Here is a 22403-nt window from a genome sequence, read left to right as displayed (position 1 = left end):
TGGTGGGTGGCCATGGGTTTCATACATAGGCCGAAATTGCAGGAGAAAAGTTGTCACGCTTCTCCAAGGAGACTTGAACCTGCTATGCACCCTGTAGCCGGAGACCAAAGAATGATGTCCTACACTGGCCTGCCACGGTGTGGGACTGATTGGTTTATTATATTTCCAGTGGTTTATTATATTTCGCTTTTCTGCCATGTTTTGGCTCATTGTAAAGATGATCAATGAGCATAGGTAATTAATAATTCAGAGAAACTTAGTACTCACATTTTCCGCGAAGCTGTTTTTTTATTTTCCTGTAGTTTACGGTTGTTACAATCATAAGAAAACAGTTTTTCTTTGTGACATTTCAGGAGAACACACGCTCCTTTCATCAGACATTTATTTTCATTTTGACTAATGATACTGATGAAAGGAGCGTGTGTTCTCCTGAAACGTCACAAAGAAAAACTGTTTTCTTATGCTTGTAATAACTAGGGATGGGACCGATTAATCGGTACTCTATCGGTATCGGCCGATATAGGCATATCAGTGTATCGGTTTATCGGTAAAATTACCGATTATTTTACCGATCCGATATATCGATAAATATCTGATAGTTGTGCAAAATTCTGCAATTTTTGTTGTAATTTTTATGGATATTCTCCTTGCCCTAATTATTTAAAAAGTAAATGTCGAAGTATGCAATTTCTCTTGCACTGCAGTCACTTTGAAACACACATTTTTAAGGAGGTCAATGAACCTTTCAGGTTCTTCCAGGACCATTTCTAATTTTATATCGGATCGGTAGAATATCGGTTATCGGTATCGGGAAATTTTATATCGGTACTTTATCGGTATCGGCCAAAATTTCATATCGTCCCATCCCTAGTAATAACCGTAAACTACAGGAAAATAATTCTATAATGCAAGCAATGCGTACATACAAGAAAAAGCTGTTTTTTTGTTTGTGCTTTTAATTTCAGTGGCCACTGCCTTGTTGCATTGTTGCTTGCCATGTTTCTGTTGTGTTTTGTTCCGTGATTGCCACTAGGTGCACTGTTGTCGTGTATCTGCCTGTACCCATCTTATTTGCTCCACGTCTCATTTCCCAAAATCAGGGTTGCTACGCGACTGGAAAACCTGGAAAAAAGGGAAAAGTCAGGGAATTTGGTTGGTCAGGGAAAAGTCAGGGAATAGTCAGGGAATTTTGCATATTTTCTGGAATTTACATGCATTTTGGAGTTGCAGGAGAACCAGTTACAAAATGAACGAACGGTTCATTTCCACTTCCGAATTCGGTACTTGTGATTCCAGTCCCCCCAAAAGATTCAGTTCAGAAACTTGTTCCTCTTGTCATTATGACTTCTAGTCTGTTACGTACAGAATTATGGTTTCTTCGCATTTCAATTCTATATTTATTCACTCTCGGATCTAGGTTCTTGGATCAGTTCATTTTGCGACTCGTTCTTGTGAACCTGTTCAAGACCGGAATTTGGAGACGCACCAGCCATCCTCAGAATTTCTTGCGGAAAAAATGTTGCTTTAGCTTTGTGTGTAGTGAGGAAATTTTCTTTCTTCAAAAACACACCCGTTCGGAACCCATTTTCTTTTGATACGTGAAGCGGAGCAGGTTGGTGTTCGGACATTTCATTGGTTTTGGATCTACAATAAAGCTTGAAGAGCAGAATTTCACGTAACTGGCGGTGGTTGACGTCACACTGGATGAGTGCGGACGCCGAGTAAAAACAAAGGGACTCACTACTTCATTCCCCCGTGAACCCGTTCTGTGAATTGGAGTCCTTCGTTTGCGACCCGTTCAGAAGCAACCTGATCAACTAGTTCATTTGCTCGTTGTCATAGTTTTTACATTGCAGAGATGTGTTACACATAGGCATTGCTACGGGGTGTGCCGGGTGTGCCTAGGCACACCCTAATGGCCTACTTTATCAAAGAGAATTAAAGACAGATATTTCAATAAGAGAAAAAATAAGCGGCAGTTTGTAAGAAGTTGAAAATGTCATTACTTGGTACAAACATGTGCATTTTCGCTGATGAAACGGGTGTCTATAGATTTTCGATTCTTTTTATGTCATTGGAGAAAGATTATATTTACTGCATTCTACTCTGTACTACAGCGCTTTTCTTCTATACCTGTCACAAGCTGTACGTGTGAGAGAGCTTTCTCCAAGCTTACCCAAGTTAAAACTAAATTAAGAGCAACTCAGAAGCAGGATAAATTGGAAGCCCTGCTCTTGCTATTTGTGGAACAGGAAAAAGCTTAATCTATTGATGTAAATGAAGTTATTGATGAGTTTAAGAACATTGCACCTTTTGACAGACTTCTCTTGTTATAGATGACGTGTATTTTGATGTATTTATTAGTAACATTTATGAACATTTTTTTTGTGTGTAATTTCTATGCAATTTTATTTTTTCTACTACATATATTCAAAATTTTTCAACACTGTCATTTAGTGAATTCATATTCCTTTACAAACATCAGTGCAGTTAAAGAGCCAAGTGATGTGTTGCAAAATATGCTATTATAAAGGTACAAGACCTAATTTTTTTTCTTTGTGCACACCCAAATATAAAGTTCTAGCTACGCGTATGGTGTTACACCCGAGAAATTAGTGATTTTATGCAGTATGAGTGACGTCAATATTCGAATATGCACGTGTTTTGTGCATGTAGAACGAATTTATTTTTTAAAAAACTGGTGCGAAATAGAGGAATTAAACGTATGCTGGTCACACGTCGTTGTTAGGTTAGGAATGTTGGTTTCATGCCGATAGTAATTTTACGTATTGTTTGCGTGTAGAATGAAATTATGCTGAAAAGTGGTGAAAATGAGCCCAAGTTCCTTTTGTTTTTTTATGATTTCATCATGTTACAAATGCAACTTTTACATGGTTCAATTTCGATTTATGTCTGTTAACACATACTGCAGAGTTTTAGTGATTACTTAAGATTTTGTTAATATATGCTTTTGTGGTTAGGTTAGGAATGTCAGGTTTGGTTGTCTTAGAATTAAAATAATGACCCTGAATGCACTCTACTAAGGTTCCGATTTATTTCTACATTCATTCCCACTAGTTTACGATACTTATTGTCGCTTGTGAAACGGAGAATACCTTGTCCGTGGGAAGCATTTATGATTGAGTAAGGTCATTTTGAAGGTTTTTTTCCAACATAAATAACTTTTTCGAATCCAAATAGTGCTCATGATTTTAAGGAAGGTTCAAATTTCGTGTCACAATGATTGCAAAAATTCTATGATAATTAGTCTTCCTGCTAGAAAAATGTGAAAAAAAAAAATCATAAAACATTCGGAACTGTTACCTTTTAAAAGACAGATTTCGATGCTTTCCATAATATAAAATTGGCTCCAGCATGTGGGAAACTCAAATAATGGAGATATTTGATTCCAAAGTAAGGTAAACGTCCCTAATTTCGACAATGCGCCTAAGTTCGACAGGGTATTTGAAAAATCGTAAAAGATAAGGAAACGGTGCGATGCAGAAAATCGCGTACGTATCATGCGACAGTTTACAAGTTTACCCCATGTCGTTAAAAGGGCGTTTGCACCAGATGAGTCACAGCAGCAGCGCGGGAGAAATTGTGATAGCAGTATTTGCTAACAGCGAAAAATCAACTACTTTTTAGTGGATTTCGTAAGAAGGTAAGTTTTCTACGTAAGGTTTTTACTAGTTTTGTGTTGTTTCAAAACAAATTACAATGCTTTATTATTGTTTTAGAGCCGTTTTCTGAGCTTCCTAGTCTGTTGCGGCAGACAAAGATTGTTCGCGTAACAAAATAAGGGGGCTGTTGAACATGGGAGCACAAAACACGGGTGGTGCACCAAATTTCGACAAGTGTCGAACCTTATTCGAAAATACACAATGTTGGGTTTTGATGTGCATTCAAAGGCATGTTGTTTACCATTCATAAAAATACCAGTTTCATTGCCCTACGGCAATTGCAACATTAATCCGACAGGGGGTGTCGAAGTTCGGTGCTGTGCATGTCGAATTTTGGGACATTCCCTGAAATGTCGTTTCTGGGCTTTTTTCCGTACTGTTTCTCTCTTCTGTCATTGCTATTTCCATGAAATATCACTTTCTTCCTGCGTCACTAAATGTGAGGGACCTAAACTTAACGAAATTTCAATAATCATACCAAAAAAATGTCACGTTATTATTACGTGTTTATATTGGCTTAATGCGATAAACTGAACTAAAATAAAATGCAAATTAAATTGCTGAATGATGAAAATTGTACGATTTTTTAATGTTCTTAACGATTCTGTGGAAAATGTTGCAAAATTGGCCTGATTAATGATAAATATTACAATGAACTAAAATTCCGTGCAAATTAAATTGCCGAATGATGCAAATTTGCCCTCATACAGTACGCGATTATTCTTGTTCTACGATTTTGTGAAAAATGTTGCAAAATTAGACTGATTAATGATAAATATTACTACAATGAACTAAAATTCCATGCAATTAAATTGCCGAATTATGCAAATTTGGCCTCATACAGTACGCGATTTTCCTTGTTCTTCAATTTTGTGAAAAATGTTGCAAAATTAGACTGATTGATGATAAATATTACACTGAACTAAAATTCTGTGCAATTAAATTGCCGAATTATGCAAATTTGGCCTCATACAGTACGCGATTATTCTTGTCCTACGATTTTGTGAAAAATGTTGCAAAATTAGACTGATTAATGATAAATATTACAATGAACTAAAATTCCGTGCAATTAAATTGCCGAATTATGCAAATTTGCCCTGATACAGTACGCGATTATTCTTGTTCTTCAATTTTGTGCAAAATGTTGCAAAATTAGACTGATTGATGATAAATATTACACTGAACTAAAAATCTGTACAATTAAATTGCCGAATTATGCAAATTTGGCCTCATACAGTACGCGATTATTCTTGTTCTACGATTTTGTGAAAAATGTTGCAAAATTAGACTGATTAATGATAAATATTACAATGAACTAAAATTCTGTGCAATTAAATTGCCGAATTTTGCAAATTTGGCCTCATGCAGTACACGATTATTCTTGTTCTTCAATTTTGTGCAAAATGTTGCAAAATTGGCCTAATTAATGATAAATATTACAATGAACTAAAATTCTGTGCAATTGAATTGCCGAATTATGCAAATTTGGCCTTATACAGTACATGTTTTTCCTTGTTCTATGATTTTGTAAAAAATGTTGCAAAATTGCGAAGATGAGAATAAAATTTAGCTTCATTTTAATTTATTCTCGGATTAAAATCAGTTTTTAGTGATCCTCACAATGGGTAAGAGGGGAAAAAGCTTGCTTATTTACTAATTTCCAAAGTAAAAAATCTGTTTAATTAACTCAACTGAAATGTTTTATAAAGTGTTTATTTATTTTTCAGAGTCATGGGGCCAAAGAAATATCAGAAGTACTCCCAAGAAAATGTAGAAGATGCTATGAAAGCGTTGGCCGATGGGATGAGTTTTAATGCTGCTTCCAAAAGGTTTGGCATCCCAAGAATTACATTAATGGACAAGTACAAAGCAAATGATGTAAAGATGAAAATGGGCCGTAGCACTAAATTATCCACAGAACAAGAAAATATTTTAGTTGACTGGGTAATAATGCTGGGAAAACAAGGTTTCCCAGTCTCGAAAAAGACATTTCTAACTTCGGTTAGAAAATTGGCAGTGGAATTAAAAGTAGAAGTCAGTGATGTATTTCCATCAAGAAGGTGGTATGAAGGATTTATGAAAAGACATCCACAAATTAGCGAAAGAATGTCACAAAACTTGACTGTGAGCAGAAGATCAGTCAATGAAGAAAATATAAAAAAGTGGTTTGGTGAAGTGTACATGTACTTCGAGGAGAGGGGAATAGTATCTGTCTTTGATGATCCACAGAAAGTGTTCAATTGTGACGAAACTGCCTTCTTTCTGAATCCTAAAGGAGGCAAAGTTCTTGCCCAGCGAGGAACAAAGGTTGTGCACCAAGAAGCTGGCAATGACGAGAAGGAAAATATAACAGCTCTAATTACAGGAAATGCTGCAGGGGAATTGGCTCCCCCAATGATTGTTTACAAGTAATTAATTAATTTACATTAAACTCAGCCTAATTTGTTCCTTACTTAGTTTCATTAACATTTTGAAAGGCTACCAATTATTAAACAGTAAACAATATAAATTACAATTTTACTTATGTTTTTTGCGAGTATAATAAGTTTTCTTCAATTACGACGTTTCGAGAGAACTTCTCTCTTCAGGTTTCAGTGTTTTATAAGCATAGCTTCGTCAAAATATTTCTTCCATAGTCATCATGATTAAGGGTTAGGTGAAATGCGAGCGGGAAAAAGTATAGGAAGATCGATTTAAAATTTAGTTACAAGGAATTGCACTCAATTACAGTCATTTAGGTAATAATTATTCACTTTTTGGTCTCATACAACCGTTTCACTTTGTTAAAATAATTACTCAAGTTTCAATCCATAAATCATCATGATCCATTTATGTTACCAAATACTTGTAGACTATTTAAAAACATTGTAAACAGATATACGGAATAAACTTACTTTAGTCACTCGAAATATTGCAGCAAGTAAGTTTATTCTGTATATCCGTTTTCAGTCTGCAAGTCAAGTTTCAGCTGATTAATTATGAAATTTAGAACTTTCAAAAAATGAAGTACTGTGTACCTAAAAACCAATGTTAGGAAGTACCTATGTATTTCAAAGTCAGTGCCTTGTACCTGTACGTAAGTACAAATTATGTGTACCTGGCACAACACTGCTAAAAACACACTAAAATACTAGTAAAGATAAGAAAATCTACATACAGTACTTCCAGAATATGATGATAAGAAAATCTACATACAGTACTTCCAGAATATGATGAGAATCAAAGTCTCACTGAAAACTCTCACCCAGCTTCTTTAGAATTCCAATTCCACCAGAAGGAAGAGATGGAATTTTTGTGGAGAATGTCCAACTATAATGAGTGCCTATTCTGTAACTCAGTCTGGTTTTCTTTTTCAGATATAATCGAATACCTTCTTCGGTAGCTACCACAGTGCCAGATGAATGGGCCATTGGGCGTTCCGATAACGGTTGGATGACACAAGAGATCTTTTATGAGTATATTGCAAATATCTTTTTCCCATGGCTAGTGAGGAAGAACATACAGCTCCCAGTCATACTATTTCTAGATGGACATTCTTCACACATGTCACTACCATTGAGCAGCAAGTTCTGTGCTGATAAAGGAATTGAAATGGTTGCTCTGTTCCCTAACGCAACACATATTTTGCAGCCCATGGATGTTGCAGTGTTTCATACTCTCAAAATGTCCTGGAGGCAAAAAGTACAGGAGTGGCGGATACAACATGGCCATTTGGGCAAGACTACCTTTGCTACTGTTTTAAAGATGGTGCTAGATGGGATCACACCAGACATTCTTCAAAGTGGGTTTCGCAAGTGTGGACTGTATCCTTGGAATGCTGATGCTGTTAAGATCCCCACATTTGAAGATGAAACTCAAGCTCAAGAAGAACCAGCAGGAACCCCACAGAAAACTAACTACAAAGCAAAATGCGTAGCATGGATGGAGAACAAACTTGGACCAGAGAAACTTGACTCTTTTGTGAATAATGAGGGAGCATGGACAGGTGCAGTGCAAGACTTTTCCCTCTACCATTTGTGGAAGGAAATGAAGCAAGAAGCTAGAAATGAAGAAAATGTGGAAGCAGTAACACCAGAACAATCCTCACTAGTGCAGGTGCCAATGCCAAACCTTAGTACATCAGATGGCAATCCAGAGCAATCTCTTCCACACGATTCCCTATTGACCCCTTCATCAGAAAGGCAATCTCCTTCAGTCCCAGAAGTTGTAGTTGCTTCACAGTTAACAGACGTTGAAGAACCTGGCATTGTAAGTGAAGAAAGAACACTTGAGGCTCAGGCTTCAACCAGCACAGGTTTTGTGCCTTCTCCCTTTAAAAGGGCCCTCTTTTGGCCAAGTCCAAAAACCTCTAAGAAAGCAAAGAGAAAGAGAGAAAAACTGCCTGCTGTGATTACATCTCCTCAAATGATCAAATACTTTACGAAGAAGGAGGAGAAAAAGCGTCAAGCAGAGGAGGCAAAAGAGCTAAGGAAAAGAGCTAGAGAGCTGAAGAAACTTGCTGCAGAGAATGAGAAGACAAAGAGTTTAGGCAAAAAGGGAAAGAAACGGGTTGATGTGAGTGACTCAGAATCTTCAGATGAAAGTGCACTGTCGTTGAAAGAAAGTGATTCCGACTGGCAAGAGGAGGAGTCAGATGAAATGACATTAGAGATTGTCAATGAAAGTGATGTAAAAGAAGGGGATTTCATTCTTGTGGAATTTTTAGGGGGAAAAAGAAATGCATCAAAATTTACTTACCTCTGTGTTGTTCAGGAGATTCTGGAAGATGTAATAAAAGTGATGGGACTTAAGAGTGTTGATGTGGCCAAGAAGGAATTTGTCACCAATGAAAGTGATGTTTCATTCATATCAGACCGTCAAATTATTGGTCATGTTGAGTTGCCAGACTTGGTAATGAAGGGGGAAAGAGTCAGATATGTTTTCAAGAAAAAAATAAATGTCAAAGAGAGTTAGGTCTGATTTTGAGGATGCACTTAACTTCAGACAGAAAGTTGTTTTGCATTTGTTTAAAGTTTATTTTAATGATTAGTGTTACATATAATGTTACCAATATCACAGATAGTAACAGCAATTGTTCCTTAGCATCTAGACTTGGCTAAGTAAAGGTCATAGTTAGTCCTCAAATTGTTTTATTTGTTTTTGATATGCCATTAGAAATCACCCTGTAAAACAATGTTTCAAACTTGTAATATAAACACAATCAACATTTTTCAGTGCTTTCTTTCCTTTGATGTACCTAGCCTTTCACATGGTAAGTAATTCATGTTAATATTTTAAATTTTGTTGAGCATAAAAGTGGGGGACGGGGGGTGACTACACACATTTTTTTTTTCCAGTTCATGCCCTGCTAAACTAAAGCTCAGTATGCTTCAGATAAATCTGTAAATTCAGTCGAATATAATAAAATGTCAATAGAAGGACATGTGCAATTATTGGTATTATTAACATCTGCATATTTAGTGTCTGATGTTGAGATATAAGGGGGGTGTCGAATTTTGGTACACAAACTGTTGAAATTAAGGACAGGGTGTCGAACTTAGGGACATATTGTAGAATTCACTTTTTGATTTTTTAATAATTATGTAACGTAACTGTTGGAATGCAAAATACTTTTTGGGTGAAAGTAGAATCTTCAAACTTTGAGGCAAAAAAAAGATGACTCACATTTATGAAATATTAGAGCCACTACAAGCAATTAACTGCAAAAAAATTCCTTAACCTGTCGAACTTAGGGACGTTTACCTTATGGCCCACGTATATATTTTTTTTAGGTGTATGGTTGGTCACCGCCCCCATTCAAGTTCTGAATTTCCGTAATACGTAGCCTACTATTTTCAATAAATTAAAAAATATAATCATTAAACTTATTGCATATTTTCTAAAGGTACATGACCTAATTTTCTGTTGTTTCTCATTTGTACTGATGTAGGCTAATTGAGGTTGTATACAGGTTACATTGTAAAGCTTTGATAAATGCCACATTTTTTATTGATTTTTTTACACCACCTTAATTGTAATGACAGTGAAAATTGGGAAGTACAATAGTTATTTATTTTTTCATTGAATAGCATTATATTAATCACTTGGTAAATTTTCAGCTAATAACTGGGTATATTCATAATAATTAACGTGCCTGCATATTTAATTGAAAAACATGAGGTTCAAAAGCAAAAATCATGACGACAAACATGTCTGGAAAAATTTTATTTCTGGTCTGGCAAACCTGGAAAAGTCAGGGAATTTCATAATCAAAAAATCGTAGCTACCCTGCAAAATATGAAATGACATTAAGTGATGATATGTTGAAATTGATGAAGGAGCACTCACAAAAAACACCAATGCCCAGGCTGGGATTCGATGCTGAGACTCCCTGACATTGTAGTGTGCTATGGTAACCATTATGCCATGAAGGTTGTTAAGAGAATTGGCATTGGTACAGGTAGTAGTAGATCAGCCCTAGTAATTATGAAGAATGCATAGTTCCCTTAATTTTATGCTAACATGGTTGGCAAAAATATGGATTTCATGATCATAAAATTTTAAATCAAAGCCCTCGTATAGTTTCAATGGGATATGTAAACTAACAAGGGAGGTTATCTAAGTGTCCCCCTCCAATTTCCATGAAACGTGGCAGGTGTACAGAGGGGCCCAAAGGAAGAAATACTTGTTTTTTTGTTTCGGCTAAAAAACTGTTTTTGGGGACAAAACCCCCCTCAAATGTCAAGATGAGGACAAATTGAAGTGGGGATCTGACCCCATTTGTCCCCCTCTGATTTCCACGAAACTTGGCAAGTGTACAGAAGGACCCAAAGGAAGAAATATGTCCCAATGACACTTTTTCATGACCTACCCTGTATATTAATGTTTAAAACAACTTTAATTTGCTAACATGTTCAGTTGGAAATCAACAACAGTGTCACTTCAAAGTTGCATCAGCCCAGCTCTAGTATTTATAAATTTATTTTATAATAATGAAGTACCTGCATTTGCAGTTACACTGATAAAAACAATGCAAAAATATATTATTTTTTACTGGGTTATGTATTGTTTATATACATATCAAATTGAGTAATAATGGTAAATTTATCCATAAACAAATACACTGACCATTTTCTGCTGATAAATCCACCCCATTCCTAGTACAAAATTGTTTACTTTCGTATTCTTTTAATTTCAGGACAATAGCAACATTTGTTTCCAAGTCAAGCATCATGGCTCTAGATTGGGTCAGTAAGAATGAACGATATTTTATTCATGGGAACCAGATTGGGTTGGTAAGACTGTATGATACAAAAGAGAAGAAAATCATATGGGAACTAGGAGCCGATCTAACTAGTCAGCTGAAGGATACTCGGTAAGTCAGGATAGGATAGGATAGGATAGGATAAGACTGTACTCTTCCAGTCAAAGACATAGGGATTTTTCCTTCCATATCTGTATTTTGTATACAGCAATTCGAGAGGTAACGAAATGACATTATATAATCATTGTAGTTTATTTCCTCATATCTGATTATTGAAACATACAATGAAAACTGTAACCCAGGAAATTTCTTCTTTCATAGGAATAGTTCAGTATTATTATTTTATACTAATAATTGTAATTAGATTTTATTAGTGTTGGTCAATATGTATGGTGTCGGCGACATATCGTCACAATATTTTGGCAACATATCTCGTGTAGGCAATATATCATCATGATATTTGGTGATATATATCATGTTTGCAATATACCGTCATGATATTTTGGTGATATATATCGTGTTGTCACGATATTTGGCGATATATATTATGTCAGCGATATATCGCTGATATCATCACATGGGAAGAATATCATATTGTATCGTATATGATGATATTTTCTTGATATATCACAATATCAAATTTCTCATATCGTTCATCCCTAATTATTATGTATACTATTCTAATTTTGTGGCAATGCTCATGTTGAGAACTATCAAAGTGTCCAATATGAAAGTAGAAGGTTTTGAGACATGTTAGTGCATGCACAGAAGGTTTTGTTTTCAATGTGCAGACATTTTCTTTCCATAAACTAACATATGTTGATTGATTTGCTTTATTTTACTTTGCCTTTTGTGCCACTTTTGGCCAATTTGCGAAGATAAGGATGAGTAATGATATTATGAAATTGAAGGGACACTCACAAACATCCATGCCCAGTTTGGATTCGAACCCGGAACCCCTGACATCATAGCATGATGTACTAACCACTCCGCCACAGGGGCCGACTAACATATGTTGATTGTACCTTCATATCCATAAAAGGAATAACAGAATTGCAGAATTTTGCACTCAATTTCAGATTATTTACAGAAATGTTTGATAACTTGATTGAATGACATTGTTACAGGGTGGTAAACATCTGTTGCAGTCCAACAGAGTCCTATTTTATTTGTTCAGCTGCTGCACGACCATCATCAGAACAAACAGGCTCCTCCAAAAGCAAACTTCTTTTATACGATATCAAAACCAAGAAATTAGAGGTATGTTTTTCAGTGAACTTCCTTTGTAAATCAACTATAAATTATTTAAATGAAAATATGCATACAGTGAAACCTTAATTTTACATTTTTCAGAGGACACGTTATACACATTATAGACATAAAATGCGGGAAAAGGCAAAATCCTGGGAAATTTTCTAGCATTTTGCTCTATTGGGACCATGAAGATTGAAAATGCAAAATCGGGGTTCTGCTGTATTTATTATTTCTGCAAGTGACATGAACTTCTCTGAGAGATGTGTGAATATAGAATTTCTAACCTTGAAGATGACCATTTGTGTATGAAAGAAATAGGAAACATTCACCACTGATAAAATCTTTAAATTTTCATTGTTACATGCTGCATCTTCAGATGTAGATAAAAGACTGTCTTTTAACTATGTCTGTAGATGCAGCTTGTGAACATTTAACGATTTGTTTCCTATTTCCTTCACATTTTTATCTTAGCATTCTGGTCCTCCTTTCATTTTGCAGAATAACAGAACGCATTTGTACATGTAGTAAATACTTGTATTCCTTGATGTAATACTCCTTAACACCAATGCACGTATCCCATTGTTTCACTAGTGCTTAGATACCTGCAGGGTACAAAGATTTCTCAGTTCATCGAAGCCATGATCGTGCTGTTTTCTTCACCTCTTTGTTGCTGCTGAAATGCTGGCCTCCAAGGAACTATTTTAAAGGTCCAAACAGGTGAAAATTGCTTGGGCTATCTGGACTGTAAGGGTGGTTATGCCTGTAGCTTCCAGCCAAGTTCCTGTAGTGTGCAGTTCATATGATGGGCAGTATGCAGACATGAATTGTCATGCAGATCAAGCCAGGCAGTTCTTTCATGAGAACCTGGCAGTAGTAAATACCAGGTAGAAAATCAACATGAGTGATAACACTTTTGTCCTAAAAATACTTTGTGACTTTGCTTGCAGACACTATTACTCAAAACATTTTGGGAAAAGGTGTGTCCACATACTTCCACTGCTTTGATTCACCAGGGTGAAATGGTACGGTACACACACGTTTCATTGCAGAAATGTGGAAATGGAAGATGATATGGCATTGTGAAATGGCAGATGATGCTTTTAAACTTTGTAGCCCTGTATTTTGCTTGAAGACAAAGAGACTAGAGAAAAGATAAAAGTTTAAGAATCGAAAAGTGAATGTAAAATTTGCCATTTGTTATTCATGTAAAGTTTCTCATTCATTTGAATTTACATGAAACAATATTTCCAAAATATTTTATGAAAAACTCGTATTAACGTAGATTGCAATAGTGAAACCAATGTGAGTGGTTAGGTATGTTCCCATACCCATTTTTATTTCTATGCATTTCAGAGATTATTTTCATTATCACCAAGTTCCCTAGTCATAAATTGCTGTTCTTTTAACCACAATGGTCAGCTTCTTGTGACTGGGGGGAACGATGGAGTTGTGAGAATTTTTGACTTAAGACGGATGGACTGCATTGATTCCTGGCAAGCTCATCATGGTGAAATATATTCCATACAGCTAACTGCAGACTTCACATCATGTTACACACTTGGGCAGGATGGTAAAGTAAGTTACACATTCCTATTTTTAACTATTTTCACTTATTGTAGTAATAGTGTAAATGTCAGTAATGGAAAATGCTAAATGAAGCTATTTTAAATAACACATTTATTTTGAGTAAAATTAATGTTGGTATTAACATATAAATTTTCTTCTCCTACTTGAGACATATATTGAAACCTTAACTTAATTTTAAATTAATCACCGAAAAAACAAGAATGGCTTTAACATTTGAATGTTTTTTTTTTCTCTGAGAGTATGAGCAGAAAGTGCTCAGAGCAGCAAGTGCTCAATTTTTGTCACAAGAATGAAACACACATCAGTCAATATGCAGGTACCATTTTGCACCCTCACGTACCAGTGTTGCCTACATGGGAGCCCAATGAGGTTCAAATTTTGTATTTAAAAAAAAAATGTTTTTTAAACTTTCATATTTTTCTTTTACTTGATAAATTGAAATTAGGTTTCTTCAACCAGGGCTTATAGCCTAGTCTGTACTAAAGAAATTTTGATATAACTTTTAACTCTAGCATTCATAGTTTCCAAGATATTAAAAGAAACAAAAAAACAGAATTTTTAAATTTCCACCAAAAACAAGCACTAACTTTTACAATAAAATATTTTTTACTCGAAAGTATCAGTAGCAAGTATGCAATTCTTGCCACAAGAATAGAACACACATGGGGCAATGTTTTGAACCATGTTGCCTACGTTGAGGCTCGAGGGAGTTCAAATTCCATATATATTTTTTTTTACTTTAGTCTTTTTCTCCTTCTACTTGATAAATTATTATATTTTTTACCTTAAGCATATAGTCAAATCTGTACTTGGTTGAATGATTATCTCATGGGAAACAAATCTCTGCTAGGTTGCTATGACAGTTCCAATAGAAAACATTAAAATTTATTAATATTTTGAAATACTTGTAATTATTATGATTCTCAGGTCTTGGTATTGGTGAGAATTGGTAAGAATATTGTCATTGGCATCAATCCAAAGTGGTATTGGCTCCACTGTAACTTATTTATTTACAATACTTTTGAGGATATCTCCTCCCCATCACTTGCATACAGAAGGTAGTTCGCTTTATATCCGACCATTTTTGACGGGTACTCACCTTAAGAGATACCGTGCTGCCACCACCAATCATGTTCTATTGGACCCCCAGCATTGTGGACTATCACCCGGCATCACAGTTTCCATTTCAGCAAGCTCCTGCGCAGGACAGGCATGGGAATTCTGTCCCACTCCTCCCTGCAAGATTTCCGTAGACCATCCAGGCTGCGCGGGCAGCGATGTTGAAGATGACGTGTCAACATTCCAAATGTGCAAAAATCCATTGGACTGGCATCTGGGCTTTTCACAGGAATGTCTTCAAACGGAATGACACGAATTCCTAATTCCTCTGCCATTTCCTGATAAAAACGTAGTGATGTTCTGGCGGTATGACTCGAAGCCTTGTCCATATGGATCATCACCTGGTTCGCATCTATTCCATACAATTGTGGGATGTCTCTCCGATAGATGGAGAATGGAGTCTTGGAAGTATCTGGCATTCACCTTCACGTTTTTGTCCACCTTGCGTATCATCAACTTACCCTCATATCCGAATCCCGTCACAACCATAAAGCCACGAGGGAAACTTTCCCTGCACTGACGAACAAAGTTGCTGCGCCCCTTGCCGTCAATGTCAAGGTATGTGACACTTTGCTTGCAGCCCTTCTCCTGGTGGTTTTCGTGGGTGAATGTTTTGCAAGGAGAGCCTGTTGTGTGTAACGGGCCACAATAGCTTTCACAGTAGTCACGCCGAGTGTTTCACAATGCGTACGTATGAAACTTAGCATGGAAAAGGGCCATTACGTAACCCTCCCAATACCGGTTGATTTTCGGTGCCATTTGATAACATTCACTACCAACACTCACGCACCTACAAGGTCAGACACAACACTGCTCCCACCAGCAGACCCATAGTTCCAGCATGATATGCCAGGTGGCAGTACCGAATCGACAATGGTCGGATATAAAGCGAACAACCTCTGTATATAGTAAACAATATCTGAGAAATCTTACATTTATTTTTACATTTGTCATGTCATGTACAATCAAATCATGTAAGAAATGTACATATTGTATTACATATTGTATATTTTATAAGTTGCAGTTTTTGTTAATTTGAATTTCACTAGATTGTTTTTTTCTTCCATAAGTTTTGCCAGAGAAGTGTAAATCAATCGGGGCAGATTCTGTGGGAAGCATCATTGCCAGAGTCATCCATTTTGGCAACGTTGTCGACTTCTGCTCATCCAATCTCATACGGGCAGCACTTCACCTTTGATCAGACGGGGTCTCATGTTTTACTCTGTGGACCAGCAGGTGGCATGATTTACCAGGTGAGCAGTGTAATTTGAATGTACTGTTTCTACAGATTGATGTAGGAATTGGTACAATTAGTAAATTGGTTAAATGTCATCAATTTTCTTTAGAAATGTTTAGCTTTGTATAGGTCTACAAAAATTCTGTTTGGAAGAATTCTTTGTAAGTCGAGAAATTTACTTTTTCTGGGAAACTCATGGAAATGTCAGGGAAATTTACTGTTACTGAATAAAATTAACATTTTTGTAGTAGTGCACTCAAAGTAGGCTTTTGAGCAAGGGAAAAAAATGACAAGCAAAGTACTAAATTTGTTGTGGATATACTATACTTTAGTTTGGAAAAGGGATCATGTTTTGAACTATTTTTAAGTAGAAATCTACTACAATAAGTGTATATTTGTATTTGTCACTTACTTGTAATTTTTGGGGGGAGTGAGTGTTTGGTAGATAGCTCTGATAGATCACCTACATCACTAAATTCTATTACAATTAGGTAAGTTGTAGTAGAAACCCTGCTGAAATTGTTATGTTTTTTCATAAATGAATTGTTAATACGTGGCAAGTATCACATAGCTCAGAAGCTCAACCCCCTTCCCCTATCGTACATCAATTACTGTTGAGTTTCCCATCTTGCTGTTACCTTTAGAGTGTGAATATTCTAAAACTTGATTAAGAGAGATTCTAAAATAATATGATTTTCTTCCAGACATCTTCATCCACATAAATTGTCCAAATAATTTGGTCTGTAAAATTTTGTTTTTTAGTCTGGATGACCTGAAAAAGTGAGGGAATTTGTTTTTTTTGAAATTGTAGACATACTGCCATCTGTGAGAAAATAGTGACATAATGAATGTTTTAAAGTTTCATGGCTAATGTTCAAAATGTTGTGCTTACAGCACCATGAAATTTTGCGGATTGCCATATTTATTATTTGTTGTTAATTGCCATATTTATTATTTGTTGTTAGGTTATCTAATTTTGCATTCTCTGTATTGAAGTAACATTTACCTTTACTTTCAGATGTTACCAACAGGTTTAAATCGGGTGGTAGGTTTAGGTGGACATCGTTCTGCAGTGGTCACTACGGACTGGGCAAGTGCAAATGAATGTTGTACCTGCATCACAGGATCGATTGACGGCAAAATAAAAATAACGACATTGCTCTCTCAGTAAGAAGGCTTCTTCTTGGCTTCAATTCTGCATATCCTCTTGCAGGTAACCTATATTAAATGTGTTCTTATATTTGGGGTTGTATGTATGTTGGCGAGCCACTAATTTTCTAATTTTCTTCATGGCACATTTACAATTTGATATTGGATAGGTAGACCATTGGTAAGTTTTTATATCATAGCCACATATATCAGCAAAGATTTAATATTAGTCCATTCTTACTGAATATTCCAATAACATTATGCTTTAGTTAATGAATTTCTTTAATTTTGATTATTACTCAATTGACTATCATTTCATTAATTCTGATTATTCCCCAATTGCCTATCATTTCATTCTTGGTAATTAAAGGGTTAGGTCTACTTAATTTTTTTTCTTCATTCCCAGTCATATGTTCATTTGTTAGAAATTGAACTAAATTTTAAAATTCTGTTGTGTTTTCAAATAGGTTAATTGATATTTATTATATCTGCTAACTCCTGTTATATGGCAGTCACACTTCAAATTAATAAAACTTGCAAATTTTGCTTAACAAACACTATATTTCTTCTTTTTAAATTATGCATGTATTTCTTCATCTTCATGTGAAATTATTAATATTTTAAAATAAAATTTTTGATGGATTGATATGATATGGCATACTTTACATATATCTTTAAAGTGTGGAAGTGTCAAGAAGTAACATGATCTTTGGCATCAGCATCAGTTTAAAGAGGTTTCATTTCAGCCCTAATTATGAGTAGAATATTTTTAATGCATTTATTAAATTGTTTATTAAGTATCATCACTCTGTAGCTATTAGTAAATATTGGTTAGTTGTATACTTCTTATTACATATATATTATTTTTTTACAATTTTCCTTTATCTTTGTCTTTTACAGAAAATTCTGCTGAAATATGTGAAGACTAGAATCTCTTGAAATGAAATGAGAAATCTACCAGAAAGGGTTTCTTGATGTTTGATCCTGGACAGAATACTCACAGTACCAATTGCTGAGTAACATAACATACCATCTTAAGGAATTCAGTACACATGAACTTACAATGAAGTTTGGTTCGTCATGCAGGTTAGGTGTATTCAGTTAGATTGGATGCAAAGTTTTCTAGTTTTGGTTATTTGTTTAATCCAAAATAATTAACAGGTCACCTATAGAAGTGGTTTTCAGTCATAAGAAAAGGGTCCTATGTCTTCATCCTACTTTCAACTGACTTTCTCAAGCCTAAACTGTTGTGGCAACACAATTACAATGCTAGTGGATGACCAGAAGGGGCTTGTGCCTCCCTCCCCATTTTATTGTTTCCAAGATGTTAAAAATAATCAACACAAATGTCTTGTTTTGAGATGGAGCTTTGCTATTTTTCAGGATGTCAAATAAGTAAGAAACAAGAAGGTGACATCACATATAAGAGATTTGGTTTTCTGCATATAAGTTATGAACGCTTAATTACCATTATGGTCAGGGTGTCACCATACCTATGACTATTAGCTGGACACTGGAGTGCTGCAGGGAGAGAATTTTGCTTGAGCACCAAATAGTTTGTACGGACGACACTAGATAGTGTATGGAATTGAGAGCTTGATCGAATAACTCTCAAACAGGCAGAATGAACTGTATATGCACATATGGTACACGTATAACCATGGGCCCTCAAATATGGATCACAAAGTGAAGATGAAGTGAAATTGAACATAGTCATCATCTCCATGTTAAAATGGAGTTTAGTCTGTGTTCTTAAAAGTTTGCATAACCACTTTTTATAGATGCAAAATAATGTAACACAATTGTTTTTATTGGTTTTCATTCTATCTGCGACGTTTCGTCCTAGTTTCCCAGAACTTTTTCAACCTTACCCTAGATACACATACAACCTCACATGGCTAGTTACTCTACACCTAGGAAACCAGGACGAAACGTTGCAGATAGAATGAAAACCAAAATAACTGAGTTAGATTATTTTGCATCTAGTTTAGTCTATCTTAGCAATACACAGTGCTATATGAAAATGAAACATGATTGTGGGCTGAAACTACCAAGGCGTCTATTTTACATATATGTGTGTGTGTGTACAATTATTGTCAAATTAAAATGATATTCCATTCTATATCCTCAGGGGTGGGAGACTCGAACGAGTATGAGGGAGTGAAAGTGGTCCCATGCAAAGCTCTAGTGCACACAGTCCTTAGGTTTATTTGATTGAAATGTACTTAATTTATCAGTCCCTGTTCCCTTCAAATTATTTACTTCCACTCTCAACACACAGATGTCAGCTTCTCTGTATGTTTAGGTAGTACCTGAAGAAAGTTTCTTTCAGTCTGCATGTGAATTCTTACACTGCAGGGTTGCTGACATGTGACCGTTTCAGACGAGGTTATGAAGAAGAAATCACATGCACAGCTTTAATTTTAAGCTTACAAAGAAATCCTCACTTCACAAGAACACTGTGTCAGTGTTATGCAGCAGGAACCAAAGACAACTAAATTTGGTGTTCACTAAAATAGTGAGTTCATCAGACATGTATACTATTATATGATTATTATCTCATAGTTTGTTTCTAATGCAAACCACCCAGTTGAAAGCCTTCCAAATTAAATTATTATCCAGTGACACCTTGCTTTGAACAAAACTTGTGCCATTCAAACACTCAGATTTGCAATAAAACCTGTAATGCTTCATTTACTTGTAAATCTCTTCCTATCTTTAAATATATATTTACTGTTTTTTTTTTGCTTATTTCTAATATGGAATACAGCATATACTCATGTAGGATATGCAGTATGAATTTTTCAAACTCGATCAGCTTTCCCGATGGCATAGCTATGCCACTATGCATAGTGGTGACCACCTTATAATCAAGTATTTTGGGTTGGGTTCATTACTTGGTGAAGGCACATAGTGGTTACAATCCCATTTTAAATTGTAGGTCCAGTGCCAATTAGCCTATTAAACAAAACTTTAAAAAAAATCTCCAACTGGACCTTGGACATAGAGAATTCGTAACAGTGCCTCCACTGGTAACCGAAGACCCCTTGATTACATAAAGTTACCACCACTGCATCAGGGAGGCTCAAGTGTCCTTTTAACAATAGTTTTGGCATGAGAAAGTTCTATGACCCTAGAATGAAGCATAACTTTCCAGGGCCAAAAACCACTGTACATAATGTGGTTTACATCACTAAATGAAACAGGGTAACTCAAAAATGGGCAGTGTGAGTTAAAGTACTACATATTGAATCAGGATTAGAACTACTACTTTCATTCATTATGCCAAATTATGAATAAGTTGTATCTCAGAAATAATTGCACGTCTTTGATACTAGCGGAGGGTAGTATTTGGCATCAGATACTAGGCATACCTCAAACCAGCCCATTTTGGAGTTATGGTCTTGAGTAAGTGACTGACAGAGGCGCAACCACAATTTTTTGTTGGGGGGGTGGGTTCAAGAACCAGGATAAACATACCAATAATAATAATAATAATAATAAAAATAATGTTAATAATGTTCGCTTCTTGTGCCACTTTTGGCTAATTTGTGAAGATTGGGATGAGTGATGGCATAATGAAAAAGATGAATGGATACGCGCAAACATCCATGCCAAAGCCGTGGACACTAAATTGTGTACGTATTCAAAGTTAATAAATATTATATACAGCATATATTATTTAAATACATTACACAATCGATTCATCCATCTGACAATAAACCAACAGCAAAAATGACATAAATTGTCTCTCAAATGTGCATGCTCCCTTTCCTCCAAATAATTGTTAAATAGAAAATTTTTGGATCCAATTATTTTGCAGGCTGAAATCAATATTAATTTAATAGGGTGCAAATAATTTCATGGAACTCCATGGCATTATATCATTTACAACTTTTGTGCCTCCCCGATGGTGTGGTAACATCGTCGCCTTGTGATCAAGGGGTCCTGGGTTCGATACCCAGTGGAGGCACATAGTGGTTTGGAACCCACTTTAAGCTATAGGCCCATTCTCAATTAGCCTTTCTGTGCATACAGTAGACTTAAATAAAAACACAAATCAATCACTCAATTTTACAACTTTTTTTCATTTAGATCGTTCAGCGCTCAGGACCATCTTCTGCCGTCCCCTAGCTACGGTTCTGAACTTGATAAGACTAAGAAAAGCAGATATTGCGAGTGAAGCGAGCAAGAAAATTTTACGAAATGTATTTTTATTTGCATAAAATTATTTGAAGTTCTGGCCAGTAATTGTCCCGTGCAGGTACACTTGCCTGTCAATGTTTTCCCCCCTTGGCCCCCTAGAACTAATTTCCGACCAAGGTTGGGTGGGGGCAAATACCCCCCTGCCCCCCCACTCCTGTGGTTGCACCACTGGTGACTGACAATATGAGCTGTTGATTATTCTGCAGGTACTTTACTTGTAATGCAGACATTAATAATCATAGTAGTTATTATACCTTGGCAATTTCCTGAACAGAATAAACAGGAAATTTCTGTTATCTCCAAAGCAACTGTAGCAAAATAATGGATCAGTCATATTTTTCACTGTACTTGTAAAGACGATTTTTACGACATACTTAAACAGTTTTGTCAATGAAGAATGTAGTATTTATAAAAAAGCGTAAGTACTCTAGTATCTGTTTTTCTTATATATGCAATTATTGTAACTATGAGTCACAATTTATCTGCTGTTTGAGAAAGTTTAGTCAAAGTAATATATTTTGGGACCAACTAGTTATTGATTGATAGTGTGTAACAAACGAAACTTTGCATAAAATGCAGAATTTGCCATTGAAAGTACTTTAGACACTTGTGATATATTGAGCTTTATGAGCAGTATTTTTTCATATAATTATATTATTTATAGCACATTGGGAAAATGTCTTTTTATATTTTTTCGTGAGAATATGGAGTTGTTAGCATTGTGTCACTTTGTAAGAAAATTTGAGTTATTGCACAGCAACAATAGTTGAGGAATAAGGTATTTTGAATTTCTTTTTGGTTTGGGAACAAGATTCAGAAGACAGAAATTGTACTTTTATAAACAAATTCACATATATTTGTCAATAATTTTAATGGCTACATAATGGATATTACTGGAGTAAAGTATGCATGGATTAAGTTACAT

The 22403-nt window shown here is 35.5% G+C and overlaps 2 protein-coding genes across 4 annotated transcripts in view; both read left to right on the top strand.

The window, feature by feature from the left end:
- Positions 1 to 21438, top strand: part of LOC146002843 (WD repeat-containing protein 91-like) — a 59627-nt gene extending 38189 nt beyond the window's left edge. For all 3 annotated transcript variants that reach the window (XM_083140822.1, XM_083140821.1, XM_083140820.1), the window contains 6 exons: positions 10861 to 11037; positions 12054 to 12186; positions 13534 to 13755; positions 15957 to 16139; positions 17142 to 17336; positions 18173 to 21438. In XM_083140822.1, the coding sequence (XP_082996948.1) occupies positions 10861 to 11037; positions 12054 to 12186; positions 13534 to 13755; positions 15957 to 16139; positions 17142 to 17294 (868 nt within the window). In that variant the 3' untranslated portion in view covers positions 17295 to 17336; positions 18173 to 21438. The remainder of the gene's footprint in view (positions 1 to 10860; positions 11038 to 12053; positions 12187 to 13533; positions 13756 to 15956; positions 16140 to 17141; positions 17337 to 18172) is intronic.
- LOC146002745 (uncharacterized) lies at positions 3376 to 8643 on the top strand. Its single transcript, XM_083140680.1, has 3 exons — positions 3376 to 3419; positions 5411 to 6091; positions 7040 to 8643. Exons 1-3 carry the CDS (start codon positions 3376 to 3378, stop codon positions 8634 to 8636), a joined length of 2322 nt encoding a protein of 773 aa, XP_082996806.1. The 3' UTR covers positions 8637 to 8643.
- Positions 21439 to 22403: the final 965 nt, after the last annotated feature.

This window comes from Lepisma saccharinum, chromosome 19 (assembly GCF_977018435.1).
Source record: "Lepisma saccharinum chromosome 19, izLepSacc3.1, whole genome shotgun sequence".
Taxonomy (NCBI): domain Eukaryota; kingdom Metazoa; phylum Arthropoda; class Insecta; order Zygentoma; family Lepismatidae; genus Lepisma; species Lepisma saccharinum.
The sequence above is the reverse complement of the archived record's forward strand: the minus strand, read 5'-3'. Positions and strand labels throughout refer to the sequence as shown.